This window comes from Miniopterus schreibersii (genome assembly GCF_964146895.1).
Source record: "Miniopterus schreibersii genome assembly, chromosome: 2".
In the NCBI taxonomy this organism is placed as follows: Eukaryota; Metazoa; Chordata; class Mammalia; order Chiroptera; family Miniopteridae; genus Miniopterus; species Miniopterus schreibersii.
Window position 1 is genome coordinate 138772876 of NC_138102.1, and position 18139 is coordinate 138791014.

Genomic DNA, 18139 nt, shown 5'->3' on the forward strand with positions numbered 1-18139 from the left:
CTTTTTAAATGTCATTCTCATCTATGTAACAACAAATTACTCATGCTCAGAAAAATTTCAGGGCATGTGCATTTAAAAAGATAGTTGAGCCAAGTGAGGTCAAAATGGTGTAAATAGAGAATAAAACTTGAAGGAAAAAGAAGTAGAATATAATAGTGGATGGAAAGATATAACAATATTAATATTATGTTAGGCATAAGGCTTCATTTAAATACAGTTCAGGCCATAAATTTTTTATGATGAAAATTTATTTGAAAAACATTTTTTTGACCAAGTTCTTAAAGGACTGCTTTACCTGCTGGTTTCTTAAGGAGTAAATAAATGGATTTAGCATTGGTGCAACAGAGGTATTGAGCACTGCTATACTCTTGGACAAAGCCACTCCTTCTTTTGCTGAAGTTTTTACATACATGAAAATGCAACTTCCGTAAGAAATAGAGACAACAATCATATGTGAGGAACAAGTAGAAAAAGCCTTTTTTCTTTGCTCAGCAGAGGGGATTCTCAGAATGGTTTTAAGGATGAATACATAAGAAAGAATCACTAATGTTAAGGTTACCATGAGTGTGAATACTGCCAGGAAAAATCCCATGAGCTCTAGGAATGCTGTGTCTGTGCAAGAGATCAGTAGCATAGGAGAAGAGTCACAGGTGAAGTGGTCAATGATGTTGGAGTCACAGAAATCCAGTTGCAGTCCCATGATCACAGGTGGAAAGATAATGAGGAATCCAGCCAGCCAAGAACTAATTACAAGCTGGTTGCAGATTCTGCTATTCATTATTACTCCGTAATGCAGTGGCTTACAGATAGCGACATACCGATCATAGGACATAGCAGTCAAAAGGAAAAATTCTGTTGAACCAAGGAGAATGAAGAAAAATACCTGGGCCATGCAAGAATTATAGGAAATGGTCATATCCCCTGTTACAATACTGACCAGGAATCTAGGAATGCAAACTGTTGTAAATAAGATTTCTAGGAAAGAGAAATTCCTAAGGAAAAAATACATGGGGGTTTTCGAATCTATCAGAGTAAGGGTGATGATTGACATGTTTCCAGTTATACTCAGAATATATGTGAAAAATAGAAATAGAAAAATCAAAACATTTAGCTCTGGGTCATCTGTCAATCCCAGGAGAATGAACTCTTTTACAGATGTTTGATTTTTCATTTCTTGTTCCCGACTTTTTCCACCTCTGTAAATGCAAACAAGAAACAGTGATTTAGTGAGTACAGGATTATTTTTTTAATCAATATATAATATAATGGGCCAATTCATTTGCTACCAAGTTTTACTGAATTCTGAAAATATATGTGAGTCAGGACAAAGAAAGTTATACCTAGTATCTGCCTTGTAAATCACTAGCCATTTAATGTTAAGTGATCACTTGACAGCCTATGTATCTATACAAGAAAAATATACCTATCAAATATATTTTACTTTCTTTTAAAAATTTGATCATATGTGTATGAAAATTAGGTATAAAATGTAAAATATTATTTTACTTCTATTAGAATATTTTACAAATAACCACATGTTCTAATGATTCTTTGAAAAGGAAACATTTTAAAGTTCGTTTTTTAAGAGACTTTTTCCCCACAATTTTTTCAGGATGTTTCATGTCAGCTCTACCTAAATAGAAAATTAATAACTTAACAAAAGAATCAGGGCCATTAAAACTAATGTGTGTGTGTATACACACACACACACACACACACACACACACATATATACACATATATATACATGGTGGTTTTGAGGTGCGAATCTATCAGAGTAAGGATGATAACTGTCATACACACACACACACACACACACACACACACGTATACCTATATATTCCCAAAAAAGCAGAATATAAAGTTTTTCTTTCTGAATTAAATAATAATCTATTTCTTTTTAGAAGAGATTCTAACAGCCAAAGTTAAGTCATCTGTTATAAACTGATTAGAAAATGGAAAAGATAAATGAGGTGAGAAATGAAAAATATACTTACAATTATATAATTCCATGTAGTAGCAATTTTATTACTGAAACCCAAATACTGTTACTTTACTTTAATTGTCAGTGTTTGATGCTTATTTTGGGGCATTTAATATATTTTAAAACTTGTTTCTGCCTTTGATTTTCTTACATAACAACATACTTACCTAGTATGTAGGTGGAATTTGGCAGGATGATCTGATTACATACAGTGAGATGAAATATATAGAAGAATAAGTCCCGTATGAAATGTATTCTTGAAGTAGGGAGACCCTGATAGAAAGGTGACATAGTCCCAGTTGCTGGTAGAAAATGCTACATCCAGACTGCAGGCGAAGTATTCAAGAAGTCTTCTAACTTGTGATCAGTGAAAGAGCTGGTGGTGACATGGTGGCTAAAGCTCTATGCGCAATCTCAACTAGTCAGTCTATATTAAGTCTCAAGTCTGAGATTTAAGTAGCATTGAAAATTTTTTTCCTTGAGTAACTATGGCTCTGGTACTAACTCATTTAGAAGCAGAGCCGTAAGTCCTGGAAATGGGAGAGGGCAGCAGAAAATAGAGCCCTGTCTTAAGTTTTGAACTGATGACACAGCAAAATCAGAGGCTAACCTTTCTTGGAGTGTGGGTATAACTCTCCAAAAAACTAAATACATAAAATAAAAATAACAATGTGGGATCAGGAAAATAGTTAGCAGTGAAATAGGTAAATAAAGTTGAGGAAGTTCTGTATTTTGCAAGTTAATTAAGTAAAGCTCTGAGTCATAAGAAGAGGGCTCAAAACCATGAGTAAAAATCAAGAAATAACAACTATAGAAAATAGGTGAACTGCATGGCATAGGAGTAAAAGTTTGTGAGAAAGGAAATCCTTGAAATATAAAGAACTATCTCCTGGCACAATTAAGAGCCAGGCATTTAGTTAGCTCTTGTTTTCCAAAACTTACATAAAAATAACATTTTAACTTTAGATGCTAGAAAAATCTTACTTGGTTCTCAGTAACTTTAGTAAAAGGAAAATGGGTTATAATTTCATTATACATCCTTTACCTTCCAGCAGGAAGCCTTGATTTTCTAACTATTGTTTCCAAAACAGGTTGGTTTTATTTTTATTTTTTTCAAAATAGTCACAGGGGATTTTTGCAGAAAAACAGAATTAAAATGTCTCTAGAGAGGAATAGTACTGATGAATGAATGCTAGTTTAGTTGAATGATTTTAATTAGGTATCCTTGAGAAATCGTTATTTTTTTAAACATTAAACATAAGAGAGGTGTATAATGCAAAGAACAGTGAAAAATATAAATCCATCACCTGGCAAGGATAACACACACATACACACACACACACAAACAAACAAAAAACCAACAACTACAGACCAATATTTCCGATGAATACAGATACAAAAAATTCTGACCAAAATACTAGCAAATCAAATACAACAATACATTACAAAAATAATACATCACAATCAAGTGGGGCTCATTCCAACGGAACAAGGATGGCTTAACATACATAAATCAATCAATGCAATATACCACATTAACAAAATAAAGGATAAAAATTATATGATATTATCAATAGGTGTAGAAAAAAACATTTGATAAGATACAACATCATTTATGATTAAAACAATCAATAACATGGGCATAAAAGGAAAGTATCTCCACTTAATGAAGGCCATATATGAAAACCCTCAGCTAATATCATAGCCAATGGTGAGAAATGAAAAGCTTTTCCTGTAAGATCAGGAACAAGACAAGGATGTCCACTTTCACCACTCTTATTCAACTGGAAGTCCTAGCCAGAGTGATAAGGCAAGAGAAAGGAATAAAAGGCATCCAGATTGGGAAGGAAGAAGTAAAACTGTCACTTTTTGCAGATGACACGATTCTTTATATAGAAAGCCCTAAAGACTCCACCAAAAAACTATTAGAAACAATAAACAAATACAGTTAAGTTGCAGGATAAAAAATCAATGTACAAAAATTTATTTCATTCCTATATACTAACAATGAAATTTCAGAAAAAGAAATGAAAAAACAATTCCTTTTACAATTGCACCAAAAAGAATAAAATACCTAGGAATAAACTTAACAAAGGATGTTAAGGACCTACAAATACTGAAAACTACAAAACATTATTAAGAGAGATTGAAAAAGACAATAAAATGGAAAGATATCCATGTTCATAGATTGAAAGAATCAACATAGTTATAATGACCATATCACCCAACGCAATACACAGACTTAATGCAATTCCCATAAAAATCCCAATGACATTTTTTAAAGAAACAGAAAAAAATTATCAGATTTGTGTGGAACCACTAAAGACGCCAAATAGCCAAAGCAATCCTGAAAAAAAAGAACAAAGGCAGACGTATCACACTCCCTCATTTCAAATTACACTACCAAGTGACAATAATCAAAACAGCATGGTATTGGCAACACACACACACACACACACGCACACACAAAACAAACAAAAAACCCAGAAATACAGACCAATGACACAGAATTGAGAGCCCAGAAATAAAAGCACATATATATGGGGAAATTATTTTTGACAAAGGAGCAAAAAACACACAATGGAGAAAAGAAAGCCTCTTTAATAAATGGTGCTGAGAAAATTGGAAAGCCACATGTAAAAGAATGAAAATAGACTACAGTTTGCCCCCTTGTACAAAAAATTAACTCAAAATGGGTTAAAGACCTAAATATAAGATGTGAACAATAAATTACATAGAGGAAAAGATAGGTACTAAAGTTATGAACCTTGATCTTAGAGAAGACTTTATGAAATTTGACCCCAAAGACAAAAGAAATAAATAAAAAAGAAACGAATGGATCTATATAAAACTAAAAAGCTTCTGCACAGCAAAAGAAACCACCAACCAAACAAAAAGGGAACCAGCCAGATGGGAGAAGATATTTGCAAACAACAACTCTGATTAGGGGTTAATATCCAATATATATATATAAAGAACACATATAACTCAGCACCAAACAAACGATTTAATTAAAAATGGGCTTATCCAACATGGCTCAGCTGATGAGCATCGACCTATGATCTAGGAGATCATGATTCAATTCCGGTCAGGGCACATGCCTGTGTCTCAGGCTCCATCCCCAGTAGGGGGTGTGCAGGAAACAGCATATCAATGACTCTCTCATCATTGGTGTTTCTTTCTCTCTCTCCCTCTCCCTTCCTCTCACTCTGAAATCAATAAAAATATATTTTAAAAAATGGGCAGAGGACCTGAACAGACACTTCTCCCAAGAAAATATACAAATGGCCAACAGGTATATGAAAAGATGCTCAATTTCTCCAGCTATTAGGAAAATTCAAATCAAAACTACAATGAGATACCACCTCATACCTGTTAGAATGGCTATTGTCAACAAGACAAGAATAACAAATGTTGGAGAGGTTGTGGAGAAAAAAAAACCCTCATTCACTGATGATAGGGATGTAAACCAGTACAGCCACTATGGAAAGCAATATGGAAGCTCCTCAAAATATTAAGAATAGAGTTATCATATGACTCAGTACCCCCACTTTGGGGTATGTACCCCAAAATTTTGAAAACATTAATTCCCCCAAATTTTTACACCCCTTTGTTCATTCATGATGGGTGGTGGATGCACAATGCAATATACATATCATGTATCATAAAATTATACACTTGACATCTATATAATCTTATTAACTAATGTCACCCCAATAAATTTAATTTTAAAAAAGAAAAGTGAGAAAATAGTAATCTTTAAATTATTTTTGATTTTGTATTTTCAAAGTTTTTTTTATTTTTACCTGAATAAAAGCCAAAGCAATATAATCCAGTTACATCAACTTATTTTTCACCATGAAAAACCATACAGTAGTGACAATATTCATTCTTTTAGGGTGACTAGTGCCCCAAACTGGCAAATTGTAATTTTTTTTCTATTTTTACTGTATTTATTGAGTGTCATTGTAAATCTGGTCATTATCCTACTCACCATGCTAGATGCTCAACTCAGTGCACCCATGTATTTCTTCCTACAGAATTTTTTTTTTAGGAACACCATTGACATCTGTCTGCATCCCTAGGTTCCTGGTCAGCATGGTGACTATTGGTAGAATGATTTCCTATGATGCCTGTTTGACACAACTACTTTTTATGCCATCTTTTTTACTGTACCAGAATGTTTCCTACTGACTGCCATGTCGTATGACTGCTATGTAGCCATCTGAAAAATCCCTGCGTTATGCAACCACTGAAAACAACAGAGTCTGCAGTCAACTGATTGCTACCTCTTGGTTGGCTGGGTTGTTCATCTCTCCTGGACTTATAGGTCTGAAGTTGGAATTCTGGGAGGCCAATGCTATTGACTGCCTTGCCTATGAATACTCTCCTGAAACTCTCTTGCATGAACACAAGGGTTATAGAATTGTTAAATTTTGTTTTAGCCACAGTCGCATTCCTGATTACATTGGCACTGATAATGCTTTCTTATGCAAATAAAATTAAGAACAGTTCTGAAGATCCCTTCTAGCCAGCAAAAAAGAAGGCATTTTCTTCTTGTTCCTCCCAAATGATCGTTGTCTCTATCTCTTGACAGCTGTATTTTTATGTTTATTAAACCTTCTGCAGAGGAAAGGATAACTTTAAACAAGAGGGCAGAACTACTTTTCACTTCAATTTCATCTGTATTAAACTTTTTATATATAATCTAAAAAATAAACAAGTGAAAGAACCCCAAAGAATATAGTAAAGAGCCCGGTCAGGCGTAGCTCAGCGGTTGAGAGTCGACCTAGGATCCAAGGGATCGAGGTTCGATTCCTGGTCAGGGCACATGCCCGGGTTGCAGGCTCGATCAATGACTCTCTCATCATTGATGTTTCTATCTCTCTCTCTCCCTCTCCTTTCCTCTCTCTGAAATCAATAAAGATATATATATATATAAAGATATATTAAAAAAATAGAATATAGTAAAGAATGCATCTTTACTACTTTAAAGTAGTATCTTTGGTATTTATAAAAGAATACTACAAAGCTTATTGAAAATGGCAGCCTATATCAGCTGCCCTTTAAATACATTCTTTTCTAAAAAAATTTAAAACAAAAAATAAATATATATTCTTTTCTTGTATTTTTATATTATGATAGTGACTACCTTCACCCACAAAAAGCCCTATAATCTATTGCTGATTTGTTCATCTTTAAAATATTCCACTATGATTCATTTTAAAAAGCAAATACCTCTATATTTTTTAAATGTATGAGCTCAAAGTACAGATCACTTGTGAACTCTATTAATTTGATCTTATGACTCGCTAAAAAATATTTTACTAAATAAGTATTGTTTCCAGAAACATAATAGTGAACTCAAATAGAAAGTTCACATAATAGTGAACCTAAATAGAAGGTTCATGTTCAAGCTTAGTGATGATACTTAAAAGATATTTCCAAATCTACATTCTACAGTATATCAAAGAAGGCTTTTTTAATTAGGAAAGATGGTTTTATATAGGAAGTTAAAAGAGCCTAGGTAGATTACCCTAATGCCGTACTGTAAGTAAATGTAAGATATTAAATTTGCATGTAAGTTTTAAAATCCAAGTAAAAACTGGGAAATAATGACTTTTTATGTAAGTGTATTGAAATTGACTAACTTGGAAAAACTTGAGAGTACATAACAGTTGTCTTAAAATATTTGGATAGCCATTCTTGGAGGCAGAAAAATTGGTTCTGTAGAAGTCTAGGGACACAATTGAACTCTATTTTTGAGATTTTCAATATATATATTTTTACTAACATAGAACTATTTCTATTTTTCCATGTGCCTTATTTTCTCTCACTAGGGTGTCTTTCCACATGCATCCTTGGCAAATATGTTCTCCCATACCATGGGGTCCTGTGTATTTTGAGGCTGATTTCTTTTGCTGTGCAGAAGCTTTTTAGTTTTATGTAGTCCTATTTGTTTATGTTTTCTTTAGCTTCTCTTGCTCTAGGAGATGTATCAGTTAAAAATTCCACTATGTGAGATGTCTGTGACTTTACTGCCTAGGTTTTCTTCCAGGATTTTTATGATTTCACCACTTATGTTTAAGTCTTTTATGCATTTTGAGTTTATTCTTGTGTATGGTGAAAGTTGGTGGTCTAGTTTCATTTTTTTTCATGTACTTGTCCAATTTTCCCAACACCATTTATTGAAGAGACTGTCTTTACTCCATTGTATGCTCTTGCCTCCTTTGTCAAATTTAACTGACCATAATGGCGTGGGTCTATTTCTGGGGTTTCTGTTCTGTTCCATTGATCTATACGTCTGTTGTTGTTCCAATACCAGGCTGTTTTGATTACAATGGTTTTGTAGTGTAGGGTGATATCTGGTAAAGTGAACCCTCCAACTCTGTTCTTCTGTCTCAAGATGGCTGCAGCTATTAGGTGTCTTTTTGGGTTCCATATAAATTTTGGGGATATTTGTTCTAGCTCTTTGAAATATGCTGTTGATATTTTAATAGGAATTGCATTGAATTTATAGATTGCTTTGGGTAGTATAGACATTTTAATGATATTAATTCTTCAATCCATTAGCATGGTATATTTTTCCACTTGTTTATATCTTCCTCTATTTCTTTTTTCAGTGTCCTGTAGTTTTCAAAGTACAGATCTTTTACATCCTTGGTTAAGTTTATTCCAAGGTGTCTTAATTTTTTACTTGCAGTTGTAAATGGTGTTTTGTTTATTTTTAGTTTCTCTTTCTGAGAATTCATTGTTGGTGTATAAAAATGTCATTGATTTTCAATGTTAATTTTGTATCCAGCTACCTTGCTAAATTTATTTATCAAAGCTAGTAGTACTTTGATGGAGTCTTTAGGGTTTCCTATGTACAATATCATGTCACCTGCAAATAATGACAGTTTTACTTTCTCCTTTTATGTTTTCTTTCTGTCTGATGGCTGTGGCAAGGACTTCCAGTACTATGTTGAATATTTGCCCTGACTGGTGTGGCTCAGTTGCTTGGGCATCGTCCTGTGCACTGAGAGGTTGCCAGTTGGATTCCCAGTCAGGTTACATGCCTGGGTTGCTGGCTTGATCCCCCTACCCTGGCAGGGGGAGTGGGGAGTGCAGGAGGCAGATGATCAATGTTTGGTTTTCACATAGATGTTTTTCTCTCTCCCTCTCCCTTCCTCTGTCTCTAAAAATCAATTAAAAATAGTATTTTATTTTAAAACATAATAATAATCCTTTTGGAAAGATTTATAGTGATTTCCATATGTTTACACTTATTGACTTAGAATATGAGAATCAACTTCTTTATGTAATTTTCTTTTGATCAACAGTATCAACTTTCTCTTATCCTTTTATTTTCCTCTTTCTTTCCTGTCTACCTACATACCCATCTATCATGTTTCATACATGTAGTGTACATTCATTTGGTTAACATTTGCATGTTGCTTTCCCACACTCTTGATTTTCACTTTGCATTTCTGCTTACTTATTATAGTCTTATAAAAGCAAACTTGTACTGTTTCATTTATTTATAAAATACTCTAATAAACAATCTATAATCAAATAAAATTGTTTTTAATTTTCATTTTGTTGTAGTATTGTGCTAAGTATGTTTAAAAAAACCCCAAAAACCCATCCCTTGAAAGTACAATGGTAAGAAAGAGGTGAATGCTTAAGGACACTCCTGTCTATGAGCAATAAAATGAGGCATTTCTATTGTGGACTTGAAAAATATGTAGAGATTTAACATTCGCCTACATATCAGACCAAGCTGCAAATCAAGAAACCAAAGTCAAATTCAATTACCCTGTATTTAGTTAGACATAACTACTGTCCCAAGACAACCATTTTTAAAAAGAGATTCATTAGAGTAGAGGGGCTCATTAACTACAGGAATTAGACTTGAACACATTTTTTTTTTTTTTTTTTTACCTCTGAGTCATTTTCTCAGATATAAGTGAGGGAGGTAGATCCATCTGTGAAAATGACAATGGAAAGATAAAGGTAGTACTGTAGATTTTCTAATTAAAACAAACAAACTAGGACATAAGTAATTTACATATTATCACTTCTAGGATACTCCCTGGAGTCAATATCTCACACCAATCTCGGTTCTGAGTTTGTCATTTTTTCATGTCAGTAAGAAAGACCATTTTTTGGTATCATTTGAAAAACTTTGAATATAAAGTAAATTTTATCAAGATAACTTGCCTTTATAGACTACAGTTTTCCTTTTCAAACATGACTGGCAGATATAGAGAAATCTTCAGTTAAATAATGTATTATTTTAGGAAATATTATCAAAGAAAACTAAGGTAAATTTTGTCTCCTCTATTGCACCAAAACTTTGCTATTTTTTTCTAGGAAAACTGATACAAAAATCAATACAACCTCATTTCCAATTGCAAATATAATATTTTTGACAGCACATTAATTTAATTTCTATTTCATTTTTCTAATCTTTTAACTAAATTTTATTGATAAATTCTAGTAGACATGTTTAATAATTATTTTAATCATATAACATGTTTTCTTGGTGACAGAGAAGAATACATTTGAGAGATATCATTTAATATATATATTTTTATTTATTTCACATAAGTTTTATATTTGTATGAGGTTTCTAGTAAGCTTCTCACATTATAGCAATGTTTAAATGTTTTTAATGAAGTCATAATCTACCTTGCTATGCTATGAAAAACCATAAAGATTATTGATTTATCTAAGATTTAATTACAGAGGTGAGAGATTTACCATCATCTATATAACTTTAAATACTTAGGACCCAGTTTTTAGGCAAATAAGAAAAACAGGTATTGCTGGTATATAAACATATCTAACTAAAAGGAAGAATTTAGGTGTCTGAAGAATTTACCTAGAGAAGGGCAGAAGGTTTTAATTCAGCTTTGCTTTCAGGGGTACATATTTCACATAATCACTTATTTGAAGGAAAGGCCATTCTTTGGACCATGTTCTTGAAGGCTTGTTTCACTTGCTGATTTCTTAGTGTATATATGAAAGGATTCAAGAGAGGAGCCACTGAGGTATTGAGCACAGCTACTCCTTTGCTTAAAGTCACCCTCTCCCTTGCAGAAGGCTTAATGTACATGAAAATGCAGCTGCCGTAAGAGAGGGAGACAACTATCATGTGGGAGGAACAAGTGGAAAAAGCTTTTTTCTTTTGACTCATGGAAGGAATTCTCAGAATTGTCCGGATAATATATGTGTAGGAGAAAGTAACTAGTGTTAAGGAGACCATGATTGTTACAACAGCTAAAGAAAATGCCATGAGTTCTAGAAAGTGAGTGTTTGTGCAAGAAAGCTGCAGAATTGGAGAAGAGTCACAGAGAAAATGATCAATTATATTGGAGGCACAGAAATCCAATTGCAGAAGCAGAATTATTGGTGGGCAGATGATCAGCAATCCTATAAACCAGGAGCTAAAGACAAGAAGGGTACAGACTCTGCTGCTCATGATGGTGGTGTAGTGCAGAGGTTTGCAGATGGCCACATAGCGGTCATAGGACATGGCAGCCAGGAAGTAAAATTCTGTCACCCCAAATAAAATGAAAAAAAATAGCTGAGCCACGCAACCATCATAGGAAATGGATCTGTCCCCCGTCACAATACTGACAAGGAATCTGGGAATGCAGACTGACGTGAATAATATTTCTAGGACTGAGAAATTTCGAAGGAAGAAGTACATTGGAGTCTGCAAGTGGGGATCAGAAAGGGTGAGGGCAATAATGATCAGGTTCCCAGCCACACTTAGAATGTAGTTAGCAAGGAGGAACATGAAAAGTACCGCCTGCCACTGTGGGTCATTTGTCAATCCAAGAAGAATAAACTCTGTTACTTCTGTGTAATTTCTCATTATATGCCTTCTTTTCAATTATATTCTTTGATTTAGCTGTAAAATAAATGAAGAATAAGAAAGCTATGACACCAACAAAGAGACACACACATATGCACACACTTAAAAAAAATTGCTGCCTTTTTCTTTTAAAGAAAAAAATGATTTTTTAGTACATAGAAACAAAATACTTTAAAAATTCTGTTATGTATTATGGTGTATATTAATTCATTATTCCTATATTTTCTTCATTGTATTGTTATACATTTCAGTGTAAATCTCCTTCCTCTGAATATTTTGATATATTCCTAAAAACAAGACAATAAGAGGCTATTACCTTATCAAACAAAACTCTGAGAGCTTCCCCCCCCCATACTACATAGTTGTTGAAGATACACATTTTTAATTTTACTATTGAATAAGCATTTCTCTTCTTTTTCTCAATTCACACTGTTACAATCTAAGGAGACAACTCAGTGGCCTATCTGGCACAGTAATGTGCTTCTGAAAATAGCATCAGAGGCATTTAGTGAATGGGAGGGTACCCAGTCTAATTTCCATACCTGCACACAAAGCATTCTAATTTTAATCAATAATCTGTTATAATGGTCTTTTGTAAGATAGTAAGTATATTCTTGAGTGTATTGTTATTTACCACCTATTGTGAGTCTGCTCCTGATATTAAAGCAAGACTTTTACTTAAGTCCTAATTTTATTTTTGTAAACTGCAAGTGTTCTTACTTATTTCTAAACTGATTTAGAACTCTCCCACAAAGTTGCCTGTTCTTTTTTGAGGGGTAAAAAAAGGTAATAGCTTAACATTAAGGTTAAGTTTGGGGGAGGCAAAGATGATTACTTTTTTCTTTTTTTTTTTCCATTTATGACTTCCAAAATAATTATTTTTATTTTAAACAGGAGAAAATAAAATGTTAACACATGTACATGGGGTATTCACACAGACACAAAAAATCCATGAAAATTCCCAAAATGGTGAGGCAACAATAGGTAAACAAGACATTTTTGGGCAAAGGAGAAAGAAGGGGAAATGGGGTATTCAATTTCAGAAGTGAAAATGGGCTATTTACAGGTAGTTGAGGAAGGGTGGAACATGATAATTCTTGACGTAAAACAAGATTTGCTTAATTGTGTTTCCTGTTTAAACTTATTATTTTCCATAAAAACTTTAGCTGTGTTGTCATCTAAGATCATTTTAAAAAATACTTAAATGTTTAGTCACTGTTTAGTGAAGGGTGCTAACCTTCACTATGTATAAAATTTACATTGTGCATAACTAAAGCATAAAGTATATCTGCCTAGTGTTAAGCATATTAAATAAAGCTTTTGAAATCTAGTACAAAAATAATTACATGGTGTCTTGAATTTATTATTCTAAAACTGGTATTAGAGGATATCTAGATAAGAACACAAAAAATCATGTAGTTTTATCAATCACAAAATATGTATGTCATAATGAACAATAATGTTGTATAAAACAAATAAATTATAGTAGTTTTAAAATTTGCTTAATTTACATATTTTGTAAAATTTGTGAGATTCAGTTTCTTTTATACATAGTGTTGAGATTACTCGTATAAAGCAAAAATATATACTTTTGAGGCAAAAACATATTTCTGAAAGAAACTATCAAAGATGTACTTACGTTTTTGGTAAATATGACTGGTATTTGCCAATGTCATTAAAATGCCTCTTGACTTGTTTAAACATAAGTGCTCTGGGATTTTTCAAAAGCCTTTGAAATTCTTCTTCTTTGTCATTTTATGTTTGTAACCAAATATCCAAAATTATGATAATAAAAAATAATTCTAACAGCTCCCCTACAATGTTAATTTAAAAGAGCATACATCAACTCATTTCTATATATAAATCCAAATTTCTCTAAAAGTCTGGGGTGCCAGATATTTCCTATCTAGGCCATTTAAAGAAGTATTATCTTGACACTTGAAGTAAGCTATGGTTAAAATGAAAGCTTATGTCATATCTTTCCAAGCTTGGTGGGCAAGGCGATGTGATCTTTTGTGCAGAAGTGGTTATTCAAGCTGGCCATAATTTTATCCGCTCCTTTTACACTGGGCTCAGGGGATCAGTTGATGAGTAAACAAAAGGCACCACGGAGCTGGTGACCTCACGACGCCAATATTAAACAATGTTCTAAATGAGTACACAATTTAGAATAGAATACTTAAGTGACAGTGGCCTCAAATCAGAGCAAAAACTATGTAGAAGGATTTGCATTTCTATAATAATTGATAATTTCACAAGAAGAAACATAATAAAATGAAACAGACATTAGCAGTTTATAAATGACACCTAAATTGTGAACAAGCGGGGTTTTCTCTAATCTTAGGGAAAATATTAAGAATTCATGGCGATGTTTTAGAATGAGGCTGAGGTTTCCATTATTCTACACCATCAGAGATGTCAGGCTTGTCTTTAATGTTTTACATATTTCCAGTGAATGATAACATAGAAAAACCTGATCATGATTAGAATCACTACCACTTATTCATTCAAACATTATTTGTTGTATCCTGATGTGTTGCCCTCAAGCTTAGTTTCTGAGAATGCAGAAATGACAAAGATAGCTTTTTGCATAATTTCTAAGTCTTACAGGAAAGTGTGAGAATTCTACATTACAATATTTTTGAAATCTCAGATTCCCTTTCTCATGTGTAATATAAGCAATATTCTTCCTAGGCATCATCTTACTATTCACTCTTTCATCTTAGAAGACATTTATAATATCCCATTTACATTCATTACTTGAGAAATATTTAGTTTTTATTTAATCTGTGAGTTCCATAAAACATTTTGTTCCTTGAAATAGTTTAAATTAAATAGAAATTGTGATTATTTAGTGCTTTTAAATGTTAGACACTCTCTGCATAAAAATTTTAAGATTATTTTTACTATTTCTTTGGGAGACAAATGAAGCTATTCTATGTAAATAGTTAACCAATGCAAAATGCATCCTGAAGTAGAGACTATTAAGCATAACGGCTGTTTAAATTCAAAGTATGTTGTTTTATTAATGACCAAAGTCAAGCACTTGAATAGTGTGCTATAAGCATGATGTTGAATTACAAACATTGCACACACATAGTGTTTATATGATGTTTCCCTGTAGGCTTAGTATTATTTAAAATTATACATTATGGAGAACCTGTTATAAAATAAAGATACATGGAAACTTGCTTTATTTATTTATTTTTAAATTTTATTTCAATTTTTAACTCATCATTTACCCCCTCTATGCCCTCTCCCACCTCCACCCTGGCCCCACAGTCACCACATTGCTGTTCACATCCGTGACTTTTTTCTCAATCCCAACACCACCACACCAACCGCACTCCCCGCCCCCCCCCAAGAGCTGCCTGTTGCTATCTATGAGTCTGTCTCTATATTGAGTGGTAGTTCAGTTTGTTCATTAAATTCCACATATGAGTGAAATCTTATGGTACCTGTCTTTCTCTGGCTGGCTTATTTCACTTAGCATAATGTCCTCCAGGTCCATCCATGCTATCGCAAAGAATCCTTTTCTTCCTTGTTATGGCAGAGTAGCATTCCATTGTGTAAATATGCCACAGCTTTTTTTATCGATTCATCTTCTGATGGACACTTGGGCTGCTTCCAAATCTTAGCTATTGTAAATAACACTGCATTGAACATAAGGGTACATATGTTGTTTCAAATTAGTGTTTTGTGTTGTTTTGGATAAATTCCAAAATTTATCCAAAGTGATTTTCTATATTTAAATTTAGAAGTTTAAGTTTTTTAAATTAAACTTACTGGGGTAGCATTGGTTAATAAGATTATATAGGTTTCCAGTGTACAATTCTATGATACATCATCTGTATGTTGCACTGAGTGCCCACCACCCAAAGTCAAATCTTCCGTCACCATATATTTGACCCCTTTACCCTTTGCTGTCTCCCCACCTGCCTCCCCTCTGGCAACCACCATACTGTTGTCTGTGTCTATGAGTCTTAATTCCAAAAGAGTAATTGTCTTCTGAAGGTTTAATTTTCTGGGTTATGAAATCATCATAAGTCAACCCTTGCATTTAAGATGGGCTCGTTTAGTAGTTTTGTGAAATAATAAATTATCTAAGTAGCATTTTATTCTGAAATTCTAAGATTCCCTTGCATACATTTATTTTGCAAGGCTTCTCCCCTCCCCAGGGAATTGGTAAGTGGTTTATTTGGGGAGCATACCCTATTTTGAATCACTGTTCCTGTGTTTATTGGCCATATATAAGTTCCTATGAGTTTTTATGTCTCATTCTTTTAAAAGAAGAGAAAATCACATTCACTTAAAGAGACTGTTAAAATCTTAGAGAGATAGGTAAAACATTTACCATATTTAAAAACAATATTCACATGAGGAAAGTCCATATTGCTTTTCTAGAATTATTATTTTTTGTATAATAAATTAAATCCATCAAATAGCTCTTTCAGAGAAAGGAAATAATTATTACTTGTTGCTTTCTGTTTCTTTCCACATGATTCACTATACACTTCTCTAATTTTTACAACTGTTATTTGCAATCATGATTCTCTTTGTCCAGAATATCCATTTAATTATATTTATTATTTTACTTAGAATTCTTACTGGATTACTGCAAATGTTGTGAGCAAACCCATTTTCATATTGATATAGCACTTAGTATGCTTTATAAAAGATTAACTCATTAAGGTTTACCTTTTAAACTGTTACCTGAAATCCCATGGGGTGAAGATGGTATATTTTATTAATTCAAATGGCTAACATATGCTTGCAACTTAGTTACTTTAAAATATTTAAAAATAATGTCTGAATGAATTTTCACAATCATGTGAGAATTAGAAAGAAATTATATCGACAAGATTCTTATTCTGCTTATCCAAAGCTGTTAATATCCACAAATAGATATTAAATTAAGAAAAATACTACATGAAAACACTTACTTTATTATTTACAAGGTATCATCCTGGAGTGTTCAATATATAGTATTATTATTGGTTTTCTTTGATTTGTACATGGACTTAATTTGAGAAATATGTATCAGTGTTTCCTGGATGTAGAATAATAAGTGCTTGAAATAATTTGACATCTCCTAGTAATCTAGACTGTGGTCATTAGTATAAATTCTTTCACACAGACCTGAGAGAATAACATAAAGAGTGGTCCGCAGGCCCCAGCCAGTTTTCCTGTGGTTAGAGCGTCCCAGGTTTGATCTGGCCAAAGGCACATACCTCGGTTGCAGGCTCAGTGTCTCTCTTACATCGATGTTTCTCTCTCTTTCTCCCTCTCTCTTCCACTCTCTATGAAAAGCAATGGAAAAAATATCCTCAGGTGAAAATTTTTTTAAAAAAGGAGTGGTACACAGGTAAAACTAAATTGATGACCAATCCATGATTCACAATACAGGCTGGGGCTAGAGGGAGCCATACTGGAGGAAGTTTTTGTGACCATCCTAATTCTATTCCCAGTAACCTTATTTACTCAGGAAATAATTTGATTTTTTAATAATGCATAATATAACAACCAAGAAAGAAAATAGAAGTGAAAACTAAGATGACATCCAAAGCAGAGAAGGGTTATCAAATGCTTGTGACTTAAGGGTTAAAATGAACAAACATTTAGCAATTATTGTGCAATTGACCATAATTCTGCTAGAAGAGGTAGAAGAACTGACTTTTTTTTTTTTTTTGTCAATGATAACATTATCTGGCCTATAGGTAACTTAGACCTAAATTGTTGCAATTTATCAAATTAAATTTTAATTATGTTATTTTGTTCTCCCTGTTAGAATATGAGATAACTTAGGGCAAGAATCATTCTTTTTCATCACTATATCCCCAGCACCTGTCGTAAGTAAGTAAAACCTGAGTGAGTTAATCACACATTAGAAAATCCTTTAACAATTCTAATATTTAATATGAATTACTCATAATTGTTACTAGTGAAAGCCAGTATAAAAATCAAAGTAATCCTATTACTCTGGCTTTTGAGATTAAAGAAAAGTGATTTAAACCCCAGTTTGAAAACTACAATCTCTGTGACAATGAACTCTTAACCTCAAATTACTTCAGTTCATTCACTTATAAATGAGAAATAATGTTTGCTTTCTAAGAGGTTTTTAAAAATAAATATTGATAAAAATTAAAAAACAAAATGAGGTAAATGAGGCAAATATATAAACAAGATGTGATATTGAATGTGTGATTTTGAGTGTGTGATATTGAATTTGATTTAGTTTATGACTCTTCTATGATTGTACAAGGAGTCCTTATTTTCCTCATAGAAATTCT

The 18139-nt window shown here is 32.9% G+C and overlaps 2 protein-coding genes and 1 pseudogene across 3 annotated transcripts; 1 reads left to right on the plus strand and 2 right to left on the minus strand.

Annotated features, from left to right (window-relative positions):
- Positions 1-247: 247 nt before the first annotated feature.
- LOC308552879 (olfactory receptor 6C76-like) lies at positions 248-1171 on the minus strand (the record flags this gene model as incomplete). The annotated part of the gene is made up of 1 exon (XM_081128266.1): positions 248-1171. The coding sequence occupies one exon, from the start codon at positions 1169-1171 to the stop codon at positions 248-250; it is 924 nt and encodes a 307-aa protein (XP_080984392.1).
- A 4671-nt stretch (positions 1172-5842) lies between these two features.
- LOC308552545 (olfactory receptor 6C75-like) lies at positions 5843-6696 on the plus strand (annotated as a pseudogene). The gene has a single exon. The product of its transcript is annotated as an olfactory receptor 6C75-like (transcript).
- A 4214-nt stretch (positions 6697-10910) lies between these two features.
- On the minus strand, positions 10911-11849 carry LOC308552868 (olfactory receptor 6C75-like; the record flags this gene model as incomplete). Its single annotated transcript, XM_081128255.1, has 1 exon — positions 10911-11849. One exon carries the CDS (start codon positions 11847-11849, stop codon positions 10911-10913), a length of 939 nt encoding a protein of 312 aa, XP_080984381.1.
- Between the last annotated feature and the right edge of the window lie 6290 nt (positions 11850-18139).